This window comes from Hippopotamus amphibius, chromosome 17 (genome assembly GCF_030028045.1).
Source record: "Hippopotamus amphibius kiboko isolate mHipAmp2 chromosome 17, mHipAmp2.hap2, whole genome shotgun sequence".
NCBI classification, from domain to species: Eukaryota; Metazoa; Chordata; class Mammalia; order Artiodactyla; family Hippopotamidae; genus Hippopotamus; species Hippopotamus amphibius.
This window is the reverse complement of record NC_080202.1, coordinates 25,010,539-25,030,178: the sequence shown is the minus strand read 5'-3', so window position 1 is coordinate 25,030,178 and position 19,640 is coordinate 25,010,539. Positions and strand designations below refer to the sequence as shown.

Here is a 19,640-nt window from a genome sequence, read left to right as displayed (position 1 = left end):
TCCCCTGCATAGCACGTGGCTTCAGTCTTGGAGGGAAGCCTTTTCTGGCCTTTTTGCCTGTATTGGTTACAGAGGAAGACTTGCCTTGAGAGTCTGTAGGTTTTGCCCACTGACTTTCTAGAAATCCTTTGTAGTGTCAGGACATTTTCATTTGCCAATGCCCAGTTGGCTTTGGGAACAGATGTGTAGATTGAAACATAAATCCAGGAAATTATGTTCTTCCTAGGTGTATCAACTTGTGTTGTCTTTTAAACTTCAGCAGCTCACAGTGAACTGCTTTCAAAGGCCTGGTGATTTTCAGAAGTTTCACACACGTGGTTTCATATAATCCCATAACAGCCCTTTAGAAAAAAAAATCCCCTGCCTCTGTATTGCCTCTCCCCGCTTCCCTCTCCCCGCTGGTAGCCACTAGTTTGTTCTCTAGATCTGTGAGTCTGCCTCTTTTTCGTTTTATTCACTGGTTTGTTGTATTTTTAAGATTCCATATACAGGTGGTATCCTACATTATTTGTCTTTCTCTGTCTGACTTACTTCACTTAGAATAATACCCTCCAAGCCCATCCATGTTGCTGCAAATGGCAAAATATCATTCTTTTTTACAGCTGAGTAGTATTCCATTGTGTAATATATACTGCATCTTTTTTATCCATTCATCTGTTGATGGACACTTAGGTTGCTTCCATATCTTGGCTATTGCAGACAATGCTGCTGTGAACATTGGGGTGCACGTATCTTTTAGAATTAGTATTTTGGTTTTTTCAAATATATACCCAGGAGTGGAAGGGTCTGGTTTTGAGAGAAATTTGAGCTCTGTTATTTTAGCCCCTAGAAGTTTTCGTTTCATATTTGAACTGCAAAGGGCCCAGCTATTAACGACTGGCTGCCATTACATCCTGATTCCACCTGTTCACTCTTTAACTCAGAAGCCAACCTCCCAGAGCACACGTGTCAGGCTTTCTTCTGTAGAGGATGGGGCTTGTCTGATCATAGGAATCCCCTTCTCTTTATTCTTGTGGGGAATGCATGTTTTCCAGGCCTTCTCTGTGGAGAGCAAGGAGGTAGTGCAGATTGCTGAGAGCTGACAGCATCTGCTGAATTTGAAAGGTCTGATCATTAAGTGACTTAGATCTCAAAATCTCTGCATTTCAGCAATAAAAAGTGGCACCCAGGCCTCACACCACCTTTTGTTTTTGCCATTCAGTTCCTTGCATCATGTGCATCGTGTATGCCGCCATGCCCTTGGAATTTTATGACTCCACACAGCAGATATTTCCTCCTTTAGAGCCAGTCCCTTCCCTGCCCCTCCCTCCATCTGTTTCAGGAATGGGAGGGTGAGTTGAGATCTCCCAAAGCTCAAAGCCAGCCTTGGAGGGCTGGAGGTGGCCCTAGGCAGCACACACGGCTTTTTACCCCATCTTGAAGTTTCTAGACAGATGTGTAAAAATTCTTTGTACACCATAAACACATACAAATGGCTTTGTTCTTTCCTAGTCTTTCCTGGTGACCTGTGTCCTAGTGTGGAAGTCATATAGAGTCAGGAACTTCTTCCCTTATAATTAACCCATGTCTCTCTTATTTCCATCTAAGTCCACTTCCTCTTGTTCTTATTGCAGAGGAGATGGGAGAAATCCTCTTTAATCTTCTTCCTCTTAGCTAACTGTTCAGTTTCTTTAAATTGCACTCAGGTTCTAATTGTGGAAGTTTACATCATTTTCGTTGTTCTTTTTCCCACTTTCTCCATATGCTTCCTCAGGGGTGAAATCCAAACAAGATCCAGTATTATTTTGCTTGGGTTTCAGCTCTTTGGAACGGAGCCTGTGGTTTACTTTGACCCTGAGTGGCAAACTCCACCAGGCTTAACCATGGATGCAGAAAGGAATGAGAAAGGAAAAAGGACTGACCTGACCTTCCCCAGCAGAATGTTGAGGTGGGGTGTTTAGCCAACACCCCAAGGCAGGAGTTTTACTAATCCTCCACTGTATCTCTAATACCCCTGTTACTTTCTCACTGAGATGGTACAGATTATAGCATATAGTGCCTTGAGCAAATCCATAGACACAGAAAATAGGTTTGTGGTTGCCGGGGACAGGGGAAATGGAAGGTGACTGGTAGTGATGCAAGATTTCTTTTTGAGGTGTGAAAATATTCTGGAATTAGATAGTGGTGATGGTTACACAACCTAGTGAATATACTTAGAGCCTCTGAATTGTGTACATTAAGGGTGACTTTTGGGACTTCCCTAGTAGCCCAGTGGTTAAGACTCTGTGCTCCCAGTGTAGGGGGCCCAGGTTCAATCCCTGGTCAGGGAACTAAGATCCCACACACCGCAACTAAGCCCGAGTGCCGCAACTACTGAGCCCATGTGCTCTAGAGCCCGCACACTGCAGTGAAGACCCAGCGCAGCCAAAATTAATTAATCAATTAATTTTTAAAAAGGTGACTTTTATGGTAAGGTTCTATCTATATATCTATCTGTCATATCTTGGTGTTTATAAAGTGCTTCTTTCATATACAGTATCTCATTTATTTCTTATACAAATCTGCTGTGAGTGTGAATACTATTTTATTGTGCCCATTTTACAGATTAGGAAATTGAGTCTCAGAGAAGTTAACTGGCTTGACCAAGTTAGTAACATAGTGAGTATGTAGGCAAGTCAAGGCTCAAACTCGGACAGTCCCGCCTCTTCAAAGCCCATGTAATGACACTGAGCCTGTGGATGGTAGGTTGGAGAAGCAAGCACCAGGTGCTTTAAAAGACTCATGTTATTATAACTGGAAAGGATCATGGGGAGCTCCAGTTCTATCCCTACATTTTTATGGACACTGAGTTACAAAGAGTGAAAGGCTTGCCTTTTGCCCTAATGTAGAGAAACAGGGACACCAAAGACACCGAAGAAAATAATTTTGAAGAACCAAATAGATTAGAGTCAACCTTTTCTTCTCTCTTCTCCAGGCTCCTGAAAAGGCCAAAGAGGAAGGTAGGGAACTGATCATCTTTTTTACTCTGCACTTTGTTTACCTTGTTTTACTTCTTGCTCTCAACAACTTAGAAAATAGGCATGGTTTCCATCTACAGATATAAAAGATGTCAAAGCCAAGAGAGACTAAGTAATTCTCCCAAGGTCAAGTAGCTGTTAAGTTGAAGTTGTAAAACCAGGGTTTTATCCTGAATTTCTGAGCCAAGACAAGATCCTCTTATCATAAGCAGATATGCACAGGCTCGCCTAGCTCCCAGATGTTACAGCTGAGTAGTCACGTGGGTGTCTGCTTCCCTCATCTCTAGGCACCTCCTGGGGCACGTACTCGATTGATAATGGTTGACCTTCCCAGAGAGAAGAGATTGAGAGGCTCTGCTTCATGCTAGGAGGACGTCATACCTGAACATGTTCAAGTGAAGGAGGAACCCACATGCTTGCTCTGTTGCCACCTCCCCCCACAAATATTCATTTTTCAATAGTCCTCCTACTTTTAAAAGGAATTGCTGTCTTCTAGACTTTCAAAGGGGCCAGAAATCAGTGGTTTTGGCTACTAAATAGGAAACTCAGAGCCCTTTCCGTTCCTTTGAGCTGGCTGGAAGGGTTGGGCCTGAAACCATTACTTTCCTTTAAAGGACAGAAGAAAAGTTTTGTGTAATTTGAGAAAAGAACCCAAAAAACCAAAAAAACCTTTCCTGGAGTCCTGAATACCAGCCTTGGTTGATACACAACATGGAAAAGAGCTGCCTTGTTGCCTGGCAGTGATGACAGCAAACAAATGTGTCTGACAGTCTGTTTGGGATCTCCTGGTCTGAAATGCTGTTTGCTTCATTCTAATTGCTTCCTTCACTTCCTTTCAGTCTCCCCACCTTCGGTACCACCCTCACTCAAGGGAGCGCCAGACCGTGCCTTCTTGTGCCAGGCTGGGCTGGGCCCCACAGGATACAGAGACCCAGCCGGGCTGTTCTTGTCTGTGTCTATTTGCAAGATGCCTGTTGTTCTCCGTGAATGTTTTTCTCATCATAAATGTTGGCTTGGCAGGGGCCCAGCGTAGAAGCCATGGTGGAAGAGCTTCCAGAGTCCAGCCCCAGAGATCCAGCAGGTCCTGAGTGCCAGGCTCATAGATACTGTTGCTAGGGGGGTACCTCTGTAGGTATTGCCCCCGAGACAGCCCTGATGGGGCTCAGCACCCTCTGCAGAGTGTGGCCCTCTGCCAGCACACTCTCGTAGAAATAGGCCCGGAGGAGCCCTGGTGGCCTTGTGAGGGCACTGGCGACTCTCTTCTCTGCCATGTGCCCTCCCCCACCCTGCTCTCTAGGAATTCGAATCTGTGTCAGTCTAGAGAAAGTCACCCTTAGGCCCTGCCCTGAAACAGATTGCAACCCCCAAAACAGTGACCTCCAGACGTTTAAAATCGCGTACCCCTACCAATAAAGTGTTTGAGTATATGTTCCTAATATGTCTACTTACTTATAAATGGTATACTTGGGTTGCTATGTAATATGTACATTATAAACATTTTAGAAAATTTTAATAATTTATGTAATTTAAAAGGATAGAAGAAAAAATAAAACAATTATCAATTTGTTTTTAGTGTTTTTTTTTTTGAAGGTATATGTGATTGACTATGCTCTCTTTTTAGGGAAAAGAAATCTTGATTTATCACTTTGTGATTCAGTAAGTCAGAAGTGTGTCTTCAGGAGAGTGTACTTCTCTACTTCATTTTAACAGTTGCTTTTGCTGAAAACTTCCTTATAAAGAAAGATATATTCAAATGGAACGTTTGCATCCTTGAGCTTACAAAAATCACGATCCCCGTTTTCCAACCCACCCACCAGTTATACAAAGGTTTGTGCTGATTTTGTAGTTCAGAAAAGTGCCTTTTAATGAAGCTTCAGGCTCCTCTGAAACTCTTTGTTTGAAATACTTTTAAACACATTAGGAAATTTTTTACAATCCCTAATTGTACAAATATAGGAATACAGTGTACAGATATAGGAGATTTTAGAGATGGTTTATTTTAAAATTTTTATTGAATTTCACCAAGAGTGAATTTTACTATATGTAAAATTAAAAATAAAAAATCCAGTGAGTTTTGACAAACACATAGTCTTATGCACTACTGAAATCAAGATAAAATAATTCCACCTCCCATGTTACCCCTTTGTAGTCAAATTTTCCCCTTACCTATAACCTTTGGCAATCAATGATCTTCTTAGCTAAAGCATTTCAGATTCATCCATGTTATGTGTATTAACATAGGTTTTCATTTCATTTGAGTAATTGAAATTGCCAAACTCTTGTCCAAATGGCTGTGCCATTTTGCAGTGTCTGAGTTCCAGTTGGTACACATTCTTTTTTTTTTTTTTTAATATTTATTTTATTTTATTTATTTATTTTTATTTTTGGCTGCATCAGGTCTTTGTTGTGGCACATGGGATCTTTCATTGCAGTTGCACGGTCTCTTCACTACAGCACGTAGGCTTCTCTCTATTTGTGGTGCGTGGGCTCCAGAGTGTGTGGACTCTGTAGTTTGCAGCACACGGGCTCTCTAGTTGAGGTGCACGATCTCAGTAGTTGTGGTGCGCAGGCTTAGTTGCCCTGTAGCATGTGGGATCTCAGTTCCCCGACCAGGGATCAAACCCATGTCCCCTGCATCGCAGGACAGATTCTTTATCACTAGACCACCAGGGAAGTCCCGCTACACATTCTTAAGAACACTTAGTTTTGTCAGTTAAAAAAAAATTTTGAACCATTCTAATATGTGTCTAGTGATATCTTAATTATGTTTTTAATTTGCATTCCCCTAATGACTAGTGATGTTGAGCCTGTTTTCATGGGCCTACTTCCCATCTGTTTATCTTTGGTGAAGTCTGTTCACATCTTTACCCATTTTAAGGTTGGGTTTCTTGTTTTGTTATTGAATTTTGAGAGCTCTTTATATATTTTAGATACAAGTCCTTTGTTAGACAAATGATTTGTAGATATTTTCTCCCAGACTATGACCTGTCTTCTCATTCTCTTAAAAGTGTTTTTCAGAGCAAGAGGTTAAAATTTTGATGAAATTTAGCAGTTTTTTTTTTCTTTTATAAATTGTGTTCCTGGTGTAGTATCTAAGAAATCTTTTCTATCACAAGGTCAGGAAGATTTTCTCCTGCATTTTCTTCTGAATATCCTCCATTTTGAATGAATTTATGTACAGGCATATCAATTTTGAACTGCAAAGATCATATAAAATGAAAGCATTGCTAAATACTGGTTCTCTCCATAGTACAAGTTTCTTTTGAAAAGGAGTTATGTTTCCATGCCTTGTTAAAATGTTGCCTTTACTCTGAAGGGACAGATTTGTGTGTTCATTTTTTGGAAAGTATTACCAAGTCAGTATTTTGTCAACAGCTTTCTACCACAGAGGCCAGATAGTTTGGAATGCTCATCTTTTTGCAAAAGAAAAATGCATAACTTATCTTTACATTTTTCAATACTTCATTGTAAATGAACCTCTTTGCGGTACTCTGTCCTATTACAAAAACTTGCACGGATCCTGCTATTTAAAATCCTGTTTTTGTAATGTCAGCCTCTATTGACATCCTAAAGCACGGGAATAGCAGTATGCATACTAATTTGAAAACAAAGGCAGAGGAAGGGTACCACTGTCCCTTTCCCCCATACCCTGAGAGCCCCACACTTCCTTCGAGACACCTGTACACACGTGAGACATAACTGGCCCGGGGACGATCCCAGTGACACTTCATACATTATGACTGTTTAGTGAAACTTTCTTTTAAAGATAAAATTAAATAGATAAAATTTCTAGTATTTTCCCCCTACCCTGAAGGATTGTCTTGTGTACCTTCCTGGGGGGGCGGGGGGTGACTGCTGCCCTGAAAAGCTTTTCAGTGCTGCCTTTCTCCCTGCATTCCCATTGTGCCAGCAGGTAGCAGACAATCTGTGAGTCTCTGAGAAATGAATGTCTTTTCCTGCCACCAATGGCAAAGCTGTGTTACTTCATGTTGTCGTTCTCCAGTCTGCTTTCTTCTAGAATTTGTTTTCCCGTAACCACCTACTTGTAGTTTCTAACTTGAAGATCTTGACAAATGTTTCTTCGAGGATGGCGCTCCCAGTTTTCCATCATCTGGGACTGTGGGATTATAAGAGAATATAATTTTAGAGCTGGAAGGGGACTTGGAGGTCAGCTAGTCCAAATCCCTTATTGAAATCAAACCAAAAATAAAATGAACTGTGGTAAATTATAGACGAGAATATGACTCAGCAATAGAAAGAGAATGAACTATTGACATACGCAGCAACATAGATGAATCTTAAAAGGATGTGTGCTGTGTGAAAGAAGCCAGGCAAGAAACACTACACGTTGTATGCTTTCATTTATTAAAAACTATAGAAAATACAAACTGTAGTGACAGTAGACAGTGGCTGCCTGAGGTTGAGTGGGAAGTGGGTGAGGAGGGAAGGGATGGCTGGATTGAGGGACATGAGGAAACTTCTGGGTATGACAGTCCATAATCTTGGTTGTGGGGATGGTTTCACAGGTATATGCAGGTATCAAAACTCATCAAATAGTACACCTTAAATATACACAGTTTATTATTGTATGTCAGTTATATACCAAAGCCATTTTCTTTAAAGCCACTTAAAGCAAAAAAGGAAATGAGAGGCAATTGATTCATGCAATAAATATTTTATAAATGATGCCTGATTGCTGCTATGTGTTGTGGGTTCAGAGAGAGAATGAAGACATGGTTCGTGCCTTCAGGGAGCTCACAATCTAGTGAGTGAGTTAGACAGACATACAGTTTAAATTCAGTGTGCTAAGAGCTAAGAAAAGGGAACAGGCAGGGAGCAAGAGGAGTCCAGTACGTGGGTACCGATGTGTGCCTCTTCCTGGGGAGATCAGAGAAAGCCTTACGAGAGAGAGGGGGCCGAGCAGAGGCATAGGATTGGTCAAGTGGAGGAGCCTCCCCATCTCAGGGAAGATTGTGGGCACCGTTGGTGAAATGCCAGTTCCAGGAACTGCACACGGTTTGGCCTGACTAGAGCGAAGGACACAGTGGGAAAGTAGCAAGAGAAGAGACTGCGGGGGGTTGGTGGGTTCAGATCGTGAAGCTTTTCCTATCCTGGCTGCCGGTGCTTGGGTGTCTTGTGCTCCAAGATTGAACTAACAGGTTGGCCAAATCTATGGTCTGTGTCACTGGGACATTTTCTCATCCCGACGCTTGGCATGGACTTCCAGCTTCCAGATTTCAAGGCTGCGGCGCTCCTATTCATGTTCAGTTCTAGCCTGGAGCTCTGTGTTCCCCGGGGATGTTTTAAGACCCAGAGGAAAGAGAGCTGGTTTCAGCCTCTGCGGCAGCTGAGGAACATCTGCTTGCTCCTTGGAGCTGCACCTGGGAGCCAAGGCTCCCGCTGCATTTGCATGTTGGAGGCAACCAACAATCTAGCCACCCCAAAGGCAGTTTTTCCACAAGTCAAGAATTTTTATCTTTCTCTCGGGCTGGCGGCACCGATTCCAAAAGTCCTGTGTTTCTGACAACAACTGTCTCATGTGCAGTGGTCTGTGTCCTGTCTGGTTCTCCCCTACCCTTTGGTCATCTGTTAACCAGTCACCCCTGGATTTCTCCAGCCACTGAGTAGCAGAGGTCATGGGAGAGTCCCTTATTTGTTTGTTTATTTAATTTTAGAGTGGTCTTCAGAGCAGACCAGGGTGTTTAATTCAGGGTACAGTCATCAGGCCACATTAAAAATGCAGGCAGCAATGCAGGACATGGCTGGCTCATGTCAGCCAGACGTTTCACTGTAACCAGAGGAGGAAAACACGGATAGGGCCTGTGTTAATGAAAGTAGACGCCAAATTGCACGGCAGGCTCTGGCTCCTGTTTCTCCTGGTCTCTGCCATCCTCCCGTCAGAAGAAAGAAGCTCCTATGTAAGCTAGACGTTAAAGTGGGATTACTGCTTACTGAGCCCTCCTGTGATCTAAAGATCAAGGTGCTTACCCCTTCAGAAGGAGAGCTTTCGTGCTGCCATTTGGGAGGATGGTAACTGTCATAGCACTTAGGATCTCCAGGAAAGCAAGACCAGTGAGCAGTGTGGCTTTGGTGGTTTATTCTCACCTTGGGGGTTCTTTGCTGTCTTCTGCAGGGTTGAGCCAAAGGGGCAAGCAGAGATGTTTGTGCTGATTTCCATGCCCTAGTGGACTTGAAAGCTGTGGGCAGCACAGATGGCTGAAATCAAGTGGGTCCAGGAAAGGCCAGTGTGAATTCATGCTATCTTCTTACCTGGGCTGGTGAAAAGAGTCTGAGTGGGGGCTGACCCGGGCTCTGTGGCTCTGTGTATTCTGCCTTCTCCTTCTCCTGCCATGCCATCTGCTAGCTGGACGGTTAAGTGACTCACTGTTCCCTTTTAGCTCTGTCAGTCCTGCAAGGTCATGATTGTTGTGCTTTGGGGCTGTTTTCCCACATGGGTGGGTGAAATGGATCTCTAACTATTGATTTGTCTTCTTGCATTTCAGTCGTTCCAAGGAAGTCAAGGACGAGCATACCTCTTTAATTCAGTGTGAGTGTCTCTGAATGGTATATCCATTGTTCGGTGCAAATTTTGAAGGGTGGGGAGAAACAACACTCAGTGATAATTAAACAGTGGAACCTGTCCTCTCTGCCCCCCGCCCCCCCCCCCCCCCCCCCACACACCCAGCCACCCACAAGTGGTAGCCAGTCATCCTTGGGGATTTTGGGAGGACATCATCTTTGGCTAAAAATAATATAGTCACTACCCCCAGTTAGCACAGAGGGCTGTAGTCTCCTGGGGAAGAAGCTGAAGTGCTTCTGAGAGCCTCAACAGAGAGGGCTCAACTAGACCTGAGATGTGTCTCTGCGGAAGAGGAGGGCGAACAGGAGACACCAGGATCTGCTGGAGGACTAAGGCTGGAGGAGCCTTCACAAAGTGGAGTTAGTGAAGAGCCTCCATCCTTTCTACAGATGCACAGTCTGCCACAGCTCTCAGCATTATTTACAGCTTTCTCTGGGAGAGCAAGCCTGATGAACTGTGAAAATGGAAACCTAGCATGTTCAGCCTGAAATAATAGGTGCTCTGTGAAGGAGTCTAGATATTTGATAGATGGGGCTCACCTATCTTTGTGATCAGGGCAGGACTGTGCCATCATGATTGACATCTTTGGCTGCAGTCAGTCCTCAGGAAGCTCTGAGGACCTGTGCTCATGGCTGTGGACTTCAGTGTGGTCGTCAGTTTGTCCCCTTAAATCACAAGGCTAAAAGCATTTGCTAGAAAAATTCCAAGGAAAGTCTCAACCATAAAGACTACTTTTAGTAGACTCTTTGAATCAGAACTTGCAGATCTGAAATGCATCTCAACGGAGATATTTCCACGTGGCTACCTTTTCCAAGGTTGTTACTGGTTTCAGTTAGAGATGATGCTCTTCTCAGTGTTGGCTTCTCTTCAGGCAGCTGTACTCAGTTAATTTTTTGCTGGAAGTTCAGCTCGAACAACTGATGATGAATGAGCATGTGCCTGACCCCCCGCTCCCTCTCTCTCTCTGTCCCTTGACACAGAGTTAACGTGGGCTGCGGGCCGGCAGAAGAGCGCGTGTTGCTAACAGGACTGCACGCCGTCGCAGACATTTACTGTGAAAACTGCAAAACCACTCTGGGCTGGAAATATGTAAGTACAAGAAGTCTGATTGGTGGAGAGAGGGCCGTGAAGGAACTAGCTGAGAGCCACACGCTAGAAGAGTGCTCTCTTCTGCTTGTCTCCCGTGGCCTTGTGGGATTTTCTTCGACCAGGATGGGAAACTGAGCTCAAAGAGCAGTGCCTGGCACACGTCTCTTTGCCACACTCATCGCCTTTTCACTGACATTCTACTCCTACTCCTTTCTTTTTTTTTTTTTGGCACACGGGCTTAGTTGCTCCGCGGCATGTGGGATCTTCCTGGAGCTGGGATTGAACCCGTGACCTCTGCATTGTCAGGTGGATTCCCAACCACTGCGCCACCTAGGAAGCCCTCCTACTCCTTTCTTCACCTGCTCCTGATACACACGCACACACCCCCTCTCGATTTAATTAATAATAATAATAATAGTAATAGTAATAATAACAATGGCATATAACATTTCCTGGCGGCTTACTGCATTCCAGACATACATTATACTCTTCGCAGACTCCTTAGAGGGGCGGTCATATTTTAATCGCTAGTTTACGGATGAGGAAACTGAGGCCTAGGGAGGTTAATAGTATATGCGGTGCTATCCATTACCTGGCCAAACGAGGATAGGAGTCCAGGGAGGGGTCTGATTGCGGAGCCCATGCTCTCTGATGCTCCAGTACGTGTCCCCAGAACATCTCTTAGGTCCCAGGCCCTGCACTCGGCATCATCAGTCATTGTGCTAATGTCCACTGTCAGGTATAGTCACGGCTGGACTCGCCCAACTGGACATTCATTCCTTCACTGCTTAACTCAGCAGATATTTTTAATGTCTGCTTGGTTCCTAGGAGAGTGGGCAGTCCCTTGCCTGGGTAGGAGGAGGTTTATGTGTTCAGTGAAAGTTATTATTATATTATTATTATTATTATTGGCAGATCTTTTCACAGTGCTTTTCTCTGCCCTCTCTGTCATTGTGGGGATATTGAAAAATGAGTCTCCCTGTTTGTGGGAGGGCAATTTATTCCACATAAAATGCCTCAAATCCCCTGTGCTGTCAGTTGCAGAGAGGGTCCATGTGGGGCTGGCTCATAGGACCTGCCATTAGCTAGCTTGGGAAGGAGCCCGAGGGAGTAGTCAGAAGCGCCTGCCCGCAGGTCTGCATCACTGTAGGTTTGTTACTGCAGCAAATGCACTGCTCTGTGGGACTTTGATTGTGGGGGAGCTTGTGCATATGTGGGGGCAGGGCGCATAGGGGAAATCTCTGTGCCTTCTGCTCCTTTTTGCGAGGAGCCTAAAACTGCTCTAAAAATATGAGTCTATGTGAAAAAAGATGTTGATCCAAAGAAGCCAGACATGAAAGTATGATTCCATTTAAATAAAGTTCAAAAATGTGCAGATCTTGGGGAGTTACCTGGTGGCCTGGTGCTTAGGATTCCGGGCTTTCACTGCCATGGCCTGGGTTCAGTCCCTGGTTGGGAAACTGAGATCCCACAAGCCCAGCAACATGGCAAAAAAAAAAAAAAAAAAAAGAAGTGCAGGTCTTAAAAACTGTTGCAGGTGGAGTCTGCAGTGCAGCAGCACGGTCTTTAGATTCCAGCTTTCTTGTCTTCCTTGAAATGTTCAGAATGAGAATGAAAAAACCGAGACGCTGGGTTTCATGATGCCAAGAAGGTTTAGCCACAGCTTCCTACGGGAGAAACTGGCATTGGCCTTTCTGCTCCCCCTGTATGGCCACTGGTCCCCTCTGAGTGATCTGGGGGCCACAGTTCTGGTTTTGATTATCCAGAAGTGTCCTGCTGCTTCTTCATTTCCCAACTTCTTGGTTATCTTTTTTTTTTTTTTTAATTAATTTATTATTTTTTTGGGGGGGTACACCAAGTATCCTTGGTTATCTTATTCTTCGAAGATGTGCTGGATCATTGAGACAGAAGATAAATCTGACTTGGCTGGGTTTGCTCCTTTGTTCAGGTAAAATGATTCAGTCCTTTGACAAAGCTGTATTAAGAGCTTTTGTATTGGATACAAAAGTGAATGAGAGGGCTTCCTAGGTGGCGCAGTGGTTGAGAATCCACCTGCCAATGCAGGGGACATGGGTTCAATCCCTGCTCCAGGAAGATCCCACATGCTGCGGAACAACTAAGCCCGTGCGCCACAACTATTGAGCCTGTGCTTTAGAGCCCGTGAGTCACAACTATTGACCCCCTATGCTGCAACTACTGAAGCCCACGTGCCTAGAGCCCGTGCTCTGCAGCAAGAGAAGCCACAGCAATGAGGAGCCCATGCACCACAACGAAGAGTAGCCCCCACTCACCGCAACTAAAAAGAAAGCCTGCGCACAACAAAGAAGATCCAACACAACCAATAAAATAAATTAAAAAAAAAAAAGTGAATGAGATGTTTATAATCATGCTACCAGGGGGGAAAGCCACAGGTGAAGTTAAAACAGCTGGACAGGACAACAGAGAAACATCCATCTCCCCAAACATTCATTGATCACCTCTCACCTGCCAGGCCCAGTGCTCCAACCTTTCATTCCATCATTCCTTCTGACCCTTATAACAACCCTGTGAAGTACTTGTAATTCTCCCGGTTTCGTAAATGGAAAGTTTATAATTTTGTAAATTGTGAAAGGAAGTCAGATGCTTAAATGATGCTTCTGATGCTAGGAAGCGGTAGATGTGGGGTCTGGTCTGGGATGTCTGTTTCAATTGCAGATCTAGTGCTCTGCCTGCTGGAGTCCAGTTGTGACATTTTGCAAGTACCCTGTGGCTTGAGGAAGGGTTGACTTTTTTCTTTCTGTCACACATGACTTTCCTAATTTTGTTTTTTCCTCCCCTCTATCCTGAACACACTACTATGGAACAATAGGTCTTATTCCCAAACCACATTCCTCTGTTGTGTACACATCACACACACACACACACACACACACACACACACACACAGAGCTGGAGAATAATGAGGTGTCAGGGAAATTCCTGCTGAGCCCACAGCTCTGGTCCGTGTGTGGTGCATTTGCCCTTTCGGTGCCCCGCCCCTCTCCGTTATGTGGAATGATTCCTCTCTCAATGAGAGGTCTGAACTCTTTCTCTGAAACCCAGAGCCCCTATACTCTAGAACAGAAGATGCAGTTCATATAGATGCTGCCCAGAACCTACTGACAGCGAGATTTATTGAGCTCCTTGCTAATTCAGGGCCTCGGGAGGGAGCTGACGTTCACTGCTCTGCTCATCGAGCTTTGCCACCTGATGACCCTGAAGCCCAGTGTTTTTCAGATGACACAGCAAGATGGTTTTTTGTATCTGTGTCTGCAAATAGAATACCACCTTGATCTTACACCTACGCAGGGACTTAATTCTGTGGGCTTATTAGCTGGGAGAGCCTGCAGTGCTGTAAGTTTTGGCTGGTAACCTCTCAGCTGGTTTGTATTGGCTTTGCCCTCTGGAGGCCTGGCAGCTGGGTGGGGCTCAAGGCCTGCCAGGTCCTTCAACCTGGAGTTCATACAGCTCCTTTCTCCCTGGAGAAAGGCAGTGACGGAAAAACAAACTCGACACATCTGACGTGGAAATAGCAAGATAGGAAACAGAAGAGAGACCTGTTTGGCCTCACAGTATATTTTGTTTCTATACCTGAATGTCTTTTCTCTAAGCCTAACAAGCACAGTTTAAAATAATGACACAGTGGAAATTCCCTGGCGGTCCAGTGGTTAGGAATCCAGGCTTTCGCTGCCGAGGGCCTGGGTTTAATCCCTGGTTGACATCAGAAACCAAGTGCCCCTAAGATTATATATATATATATATATATATATATATATATATATATATATATATATAAAATATTTATTATGTAAATATAATTATATTTATATATGTATATAATATATACACATAAGGGTCTGTCAGTGAACAAGACATGAAATTTATCTTGTGGTAGTGGGAGACAGACAAAACACAAAATAGACATGCCAGTTATACTTCATGTTGGAATGTGATAAGTGCTGTGGAGAAAAATAAAGCAGGAAAAGAGGGGGGCGGGGAGGGATTGCTGCAGGGGAAGTTGTGTCTTTCAGTAAAGACCTTACTACTGAGATGGTGACATTTGGCCAAAGACTTGAATGAGCAAAGATCCTGAAGAAACTCTGTAGCAAATACTGAGAAAATATTTAGAATATTTAAATTTAGGATCTTGAAAAACACTTAAATTCTATTGTAAATATTGAGAAAGTCCTGGTGACGCCTCAGGGCTGCAGTTAAGCCAAGGGGACATAGTGTGTTTGAGTGGTGGGAATTCTCAGTGAGTTCAGGTGACACTGGAGCCAGACTTCAGTGGTCCTGGTACCTGTCATCGGCCCCGCCTTGGCACCTGTGCTGCAGAAGTCACCTGCTTTTCTTCGGTCATTCAGTGTCTTTTCTCTTCCTTTGTGTTTCCTAGGAACATGCCTTTGAAAGCAGCCAGAAATATAAAGAAGGCAAATACATCATTGAGCTAGCACACATGATCAAGGACAATGGCTGGGACTGATCGGAGAGCATCTACCCAACCCAGTGTCCACGTGAATGCCATCCAACCGAACATTCTACCCAAGCGTGAGAGAGTGACTGAACACTTGGTTCCATCCATTTAGGGGCCTTGCCATCTGGGGCATTCTCCCACCCTGACACCATCTTTCTGGTGACCGGCCTCTAAATCGCTGTCTCTCTGTCTCTTTGCTTTGTATCTGTTTGTGAGTTGATCCTGGCTTCTCTCTCTGTTCTAGTGTTGGCTGAAAACAAAACAACAAAAGGAACAGATGCCTGCCCGCATGGCGGCAGCCCACTTTGACAAAGGCCCCAGGGCCCTCGAAGAGCTGCCTGATGGCCTCTTGTCAGGAGAGCAGTGGCACAGCACAGGGGTGTGAGGAAGAGGGGAACCACGAGGGTCCCGGGTGGGTAGGGGATGGGAGGGTAGAGGGTCCTGGAGACCTGGGAACTTAGGCTTGAAATAATCGACTTGTCTAAAAGGACAAAGAGAAAAAAAAATACCTCATGACTGCATTCTCTCTGATCAAAAGCTTCTGTTCCTGACACCAAATGTGCCAGGTTAGCAAATGAGCACAAGAAGTGGCCCTAATTCTAGCTGGCGGGGCAGGGGCCTCTCTGGTTCCCCTGGGCCGAGCTGGGGAGTGTCCTGGCAGCAGTGAGTGACTCGGGAAAAGCCCGGATGGCTTTCATGACTCTGATGCCTCACTGCTCCTCTGGGTAATCTTCTTTGCCTCTGCGGCCACTGTAGGTGACAGAAGAGGGGACTGCCATTTGCAATGGGTGCAAGATCCAAACATCCCAAAGGCTTTGACCAGTAACCATGTAAAATCAGTGATTGAGGATGACAGGGAACAAAGCGGGGGTGCAGTTTGGGAGCTCCTGCAGAAATGGCTCTGATACTGGGCCAGAGAAAATAAAAAATAGAACCAGTTAGCAATTCTGACTGACCTTTTTTCCTGAACCTTAATAAAAGAAGAGCATTGTGGCAAGGAAGAGGGGTAGGGTGGGGCTGTGCCGGGAATAGTTTAGGTTTGAACCATTACAGGTTAAGTGCATCTTTCTTCTTTGGTATGCAGTGGCTTCACTGAGATCAGCAGTTCTTTGTACATAGAGTTCTGGGTGTTTTTCTCCAGTTCTATCATTGTAGGTTGTGGAAAACAGAGTCCCAAGGCTTTGAGCTTAGTGATAACCTGGCCAGTAGATTCCTCATGGCCCTAGCTGAATGGTTTGTGTGGAGAGAAATCTGTCAGTGTTATCCAGCAGTGGGAAGGTCTTAGATTCGATGCCAAATGGCAAGTTATAAACTCCAGTATTACACCCTACTCCCCACCTCGCCATCCAAAGTTCATTATAGTAGGGAAGTGGAGAACAAACCCCTGTAAGGCTCTTGAAAGAGAGAGGAGTTTGTTACATTTAATCAACACTGTGAAGTTGTTCTACAGCAATTTAGCCAGTACACGGTGCATGACCGAAACTCATTTCACTGAGTTAATTTCATTGCTTAGACTGAAAATATTACTGCTAAGATATGTGTAGGTTATGTTAGGTAATTCTCAGCATCTCATTCTCCAAGTAAGCTGATCCCATAGGAAAATTCCCCTTAAAAGTCACAAAAGAGTGAGTTCACGGAGACGAGAACCTATAAAATTCTTAACTAAGATGAAAGCAGCCAACCCAGGACATTTTCAGAATTGAGCCAGATTCCCAGAGGGGGCGAGTCTGTTGTGGAAATGCCTTTTGGAGTCTCTGGGTGCTGACTGTGGAAAGAGGGGCTGAGATGGGTGTGGTCCTGCCCTGGCAGGGCTGGGCACAGGACGGGGAAGCAGGGTAGCCCCACGTTTAGCAGCAGACAGCCTCTGTAAGACAAAGAGGATTCTGAAAAATCGTATTTTGTTCCCAAAGGCTTCTTGCCCACATCTTTCGGTGCTTTGGTAGCCCTGGGAGATGGAGTTGTTCTCTCCACGTTACTAAAAAGCAGACTGAGGTTCAGAAGAAGTCTTTCATTTCCAGTCCCAGAGAAACAGTTCATCTGGCTCCCAGACCCAAACATCTCAATTAAAAAAAAATTTTTTTTTTTCAACTTTCACATTCCTTCGCTGGCTTGCCAGCACAGAAATCATAGATTCCCCTCCCCGTCCCTGCTGAAGGTAGTGGCCCTCATTTCTGTGTTTTGATTAGCCCCTTGACTCAGGGAGTGCCCTGGCTGTTGATAATCCTTTCCATAAAAAGAAAATGGGGGCGGGGGGGGGGCACGAGACATGTTCGTAGGTGTGTAAAACCAGAGCGTGGTGACTTACAGACTGGACGTGAGGTGCCCTAGAATTTTCAAGGGGCAGCGGAGACGGATGTGTCACTGCTCGTCTGTGGCGTTGGGGCCTCCGATGCTTGCGTGGATCAGAGCAGGCTCCAGCGAGACCCGGGTCATGGTATTTTCTTTTTTTTTTCAATTACTATCCATCGAGCAGCCAGTGGGCACGTGGCACCACGCTTGGTACGAGAGATCTGGGCAGAATATTGGTCTTGCCAAAACAACCGGAGGAAAACACCCAACTCATTAGGCTTTCCCTTTGCATCAACCAAAAGTGCTTCTTACAACTTTAGCTCCATTCACGGCTTGTCTATCTACCGTCTCGCAGTCTTGGAGAGACCCGCAGCTGAGCGACGGAGGTACATCAACTCAAGGCCTCAGTCAGTTCCTTTTTTTTAATTTCCTCACCAAATTATTGACTCAGAGCATAACCAAAGACCTCATCCATTCACCCCTGATAGGTTTGGGGAATTGGAGTTCAATGGGAAAGCTTAGGTCGGGGGCAGGAAACAGGGAAGGAGAGAAGAAGTGGGGGAGAAAAAGGAAAAGGCATGAAGTTTTATACCTTGGCCAGCAGCTGCCTTCATTTTCAGCTGAAGTCCAGCTGGCAGACTCTAGTTCCATCTCTCCTGTGCTCCCCTAGGTCATATGGCCTCGGCGGCCCTGGGTTGTACCCAGCCTGCCGGGATATTCGTCTCAGGCTGCTGGTGGCTTGACGTGACATACATCCAATACAGCTGAGCTTGACGTGCGCAGATCGTCAGCTGGGCCTGCCTGAGTGCTCCCCCACCCCCTGCCACCCTCCAGACAGCAAGATTGTGGAGATAGGATAGAGTGAATCTTTACTGGTGGGTCAGTGTGTAAAAGAGAGGTGTCCCCTTTATAAAAAGATTTTCAAGTGGATATCTAAGAAACAATCGCTTGTGAAATATACTTTTGTAAATAATATTTAATTTTTTAAATAATATATTTGGTGCTGTTTTCTCAGATTCCCTGAGAGCACTTTTTATTTTCATTTTTAAATTCTATGGTTTCCTCTGCATTTCTTGAAGTATATCTTAAGGGAAACAGTGATCACCAATATACTCTTAAAAAAGAAAAAAGAAAAGATTTCCATCAGTTTAGTCTGGACGGAGGCAATAAAGCAATGCCTCTGAGCATTTTTTCCCAATGGAACAGACTCTGCAGTACATTAGCAAGTTGAGAATTGAAATATTTTCTTGCACCACTATTGGCTAGAAAAGAAAATAAATAAAATCAAATAAATTTAGTAACAACTTAGAGTGATTCCTCTTGTTGGAAGAATTTCTAACAGATTGGAGTCTTGGAGTCCTGTTTTTAAGTGTGTGTGTGTGTGTGTGTGTGTGTGTGTGTGTAAAGTACTTTGCATTGTGCCTCCTGTGTTCATTTTTATTGGGGACACTATATACCTACAGTTTACACCTGGGCACATAAGATTTTTCTTCTCTTTCTCTCTGATGGTTCTGTCTCTGAGTGGACCAACAACACAATCCTTGAGGATTTTGTTTTCCTGAGCGTGGAGCTGTGGCCTTTGTCTTCTTTGTGTGCTCAGCTTTTACAGACTGTAATGGAAATCTGTTATTTGTGAAGATCAAGCCAGTCAAAGCTGTGTTTCTCACTGAGATGTGAGTATATTCATCGTGGACCCAGGGCTCCAGATGTTGTGGAAGCCACATCATGTTAAATGTTAAACTGGTTTAGGTTGAAAGAACGTCAATAAAATAATACACATACCTTGTAGGTAAACAACTTTTTTTTTTTTTTTTCTTTTAAGGTCAGATTGCCTCAGGTTCAGGAAGAGGCTGGGAAATCAAATCTTGAACACAATCAACTCACATATTTTTAAAAAAAGAGTCTGCTCAAACGAGAAACCATGCTAGTGGTCTAAGTCAAGGAAAGAGATATTTAATATTTAAAAATAAAATATTTTCATGAAATGGGCCAGCAGTGAAAGGTAAAGCCAAGAAAAAACAAGCTGTTCTTACCAAATTCTATCTGCCCGTATGTTTTTGTAGAACATTTTGGTGAAAGTGAGAGTCAGTTCCCTTTTCCAACATGCAGAGACTATCTTTCAATACAGACTCTGTCTATTTATGCTTGTGTTTACAAATTGTTTGTTGGGTTTGGGTTTTGTTTTTCTTTTATC

At 44.3% G+C, this 19,640-nt stretch overlaps 1 protein-coding gene across 2 annotated transcripts in view; it reads left to right on the top strand.

Annotated features, from left to right (window-relative positions):
• The window catches only part of YPEL2 (yippee like 2), a 56,490-nt gene extending 41,137 nt beyond the window's left edge, over positions 1–15,353 (top strand). For both annotated transcript variants that reach the window (XM_057715339.1, XM_057715340.1), the window contains 3 exons: positions 9,500–9,543; positions 10,557–10,665; positions 15,077–15,353. In XM_057715339.1, the coding sequence (XP_057571322.1) occupies positions 9,500–9,543; positions 10,557–10,665; positions 15,077–15,166 (243 nt within the window). In that variant the 3' untranslated portion in view covers positions 15,167–15,353. The remainder of the gene's footprint in view (positions 1–9,499; positions 9,544–10,556; positions 10,666–15,076) is intronic.
• The last annotated feature ends 4,287 nt before the right edge of the window (positions 15,354–19,640 follow it).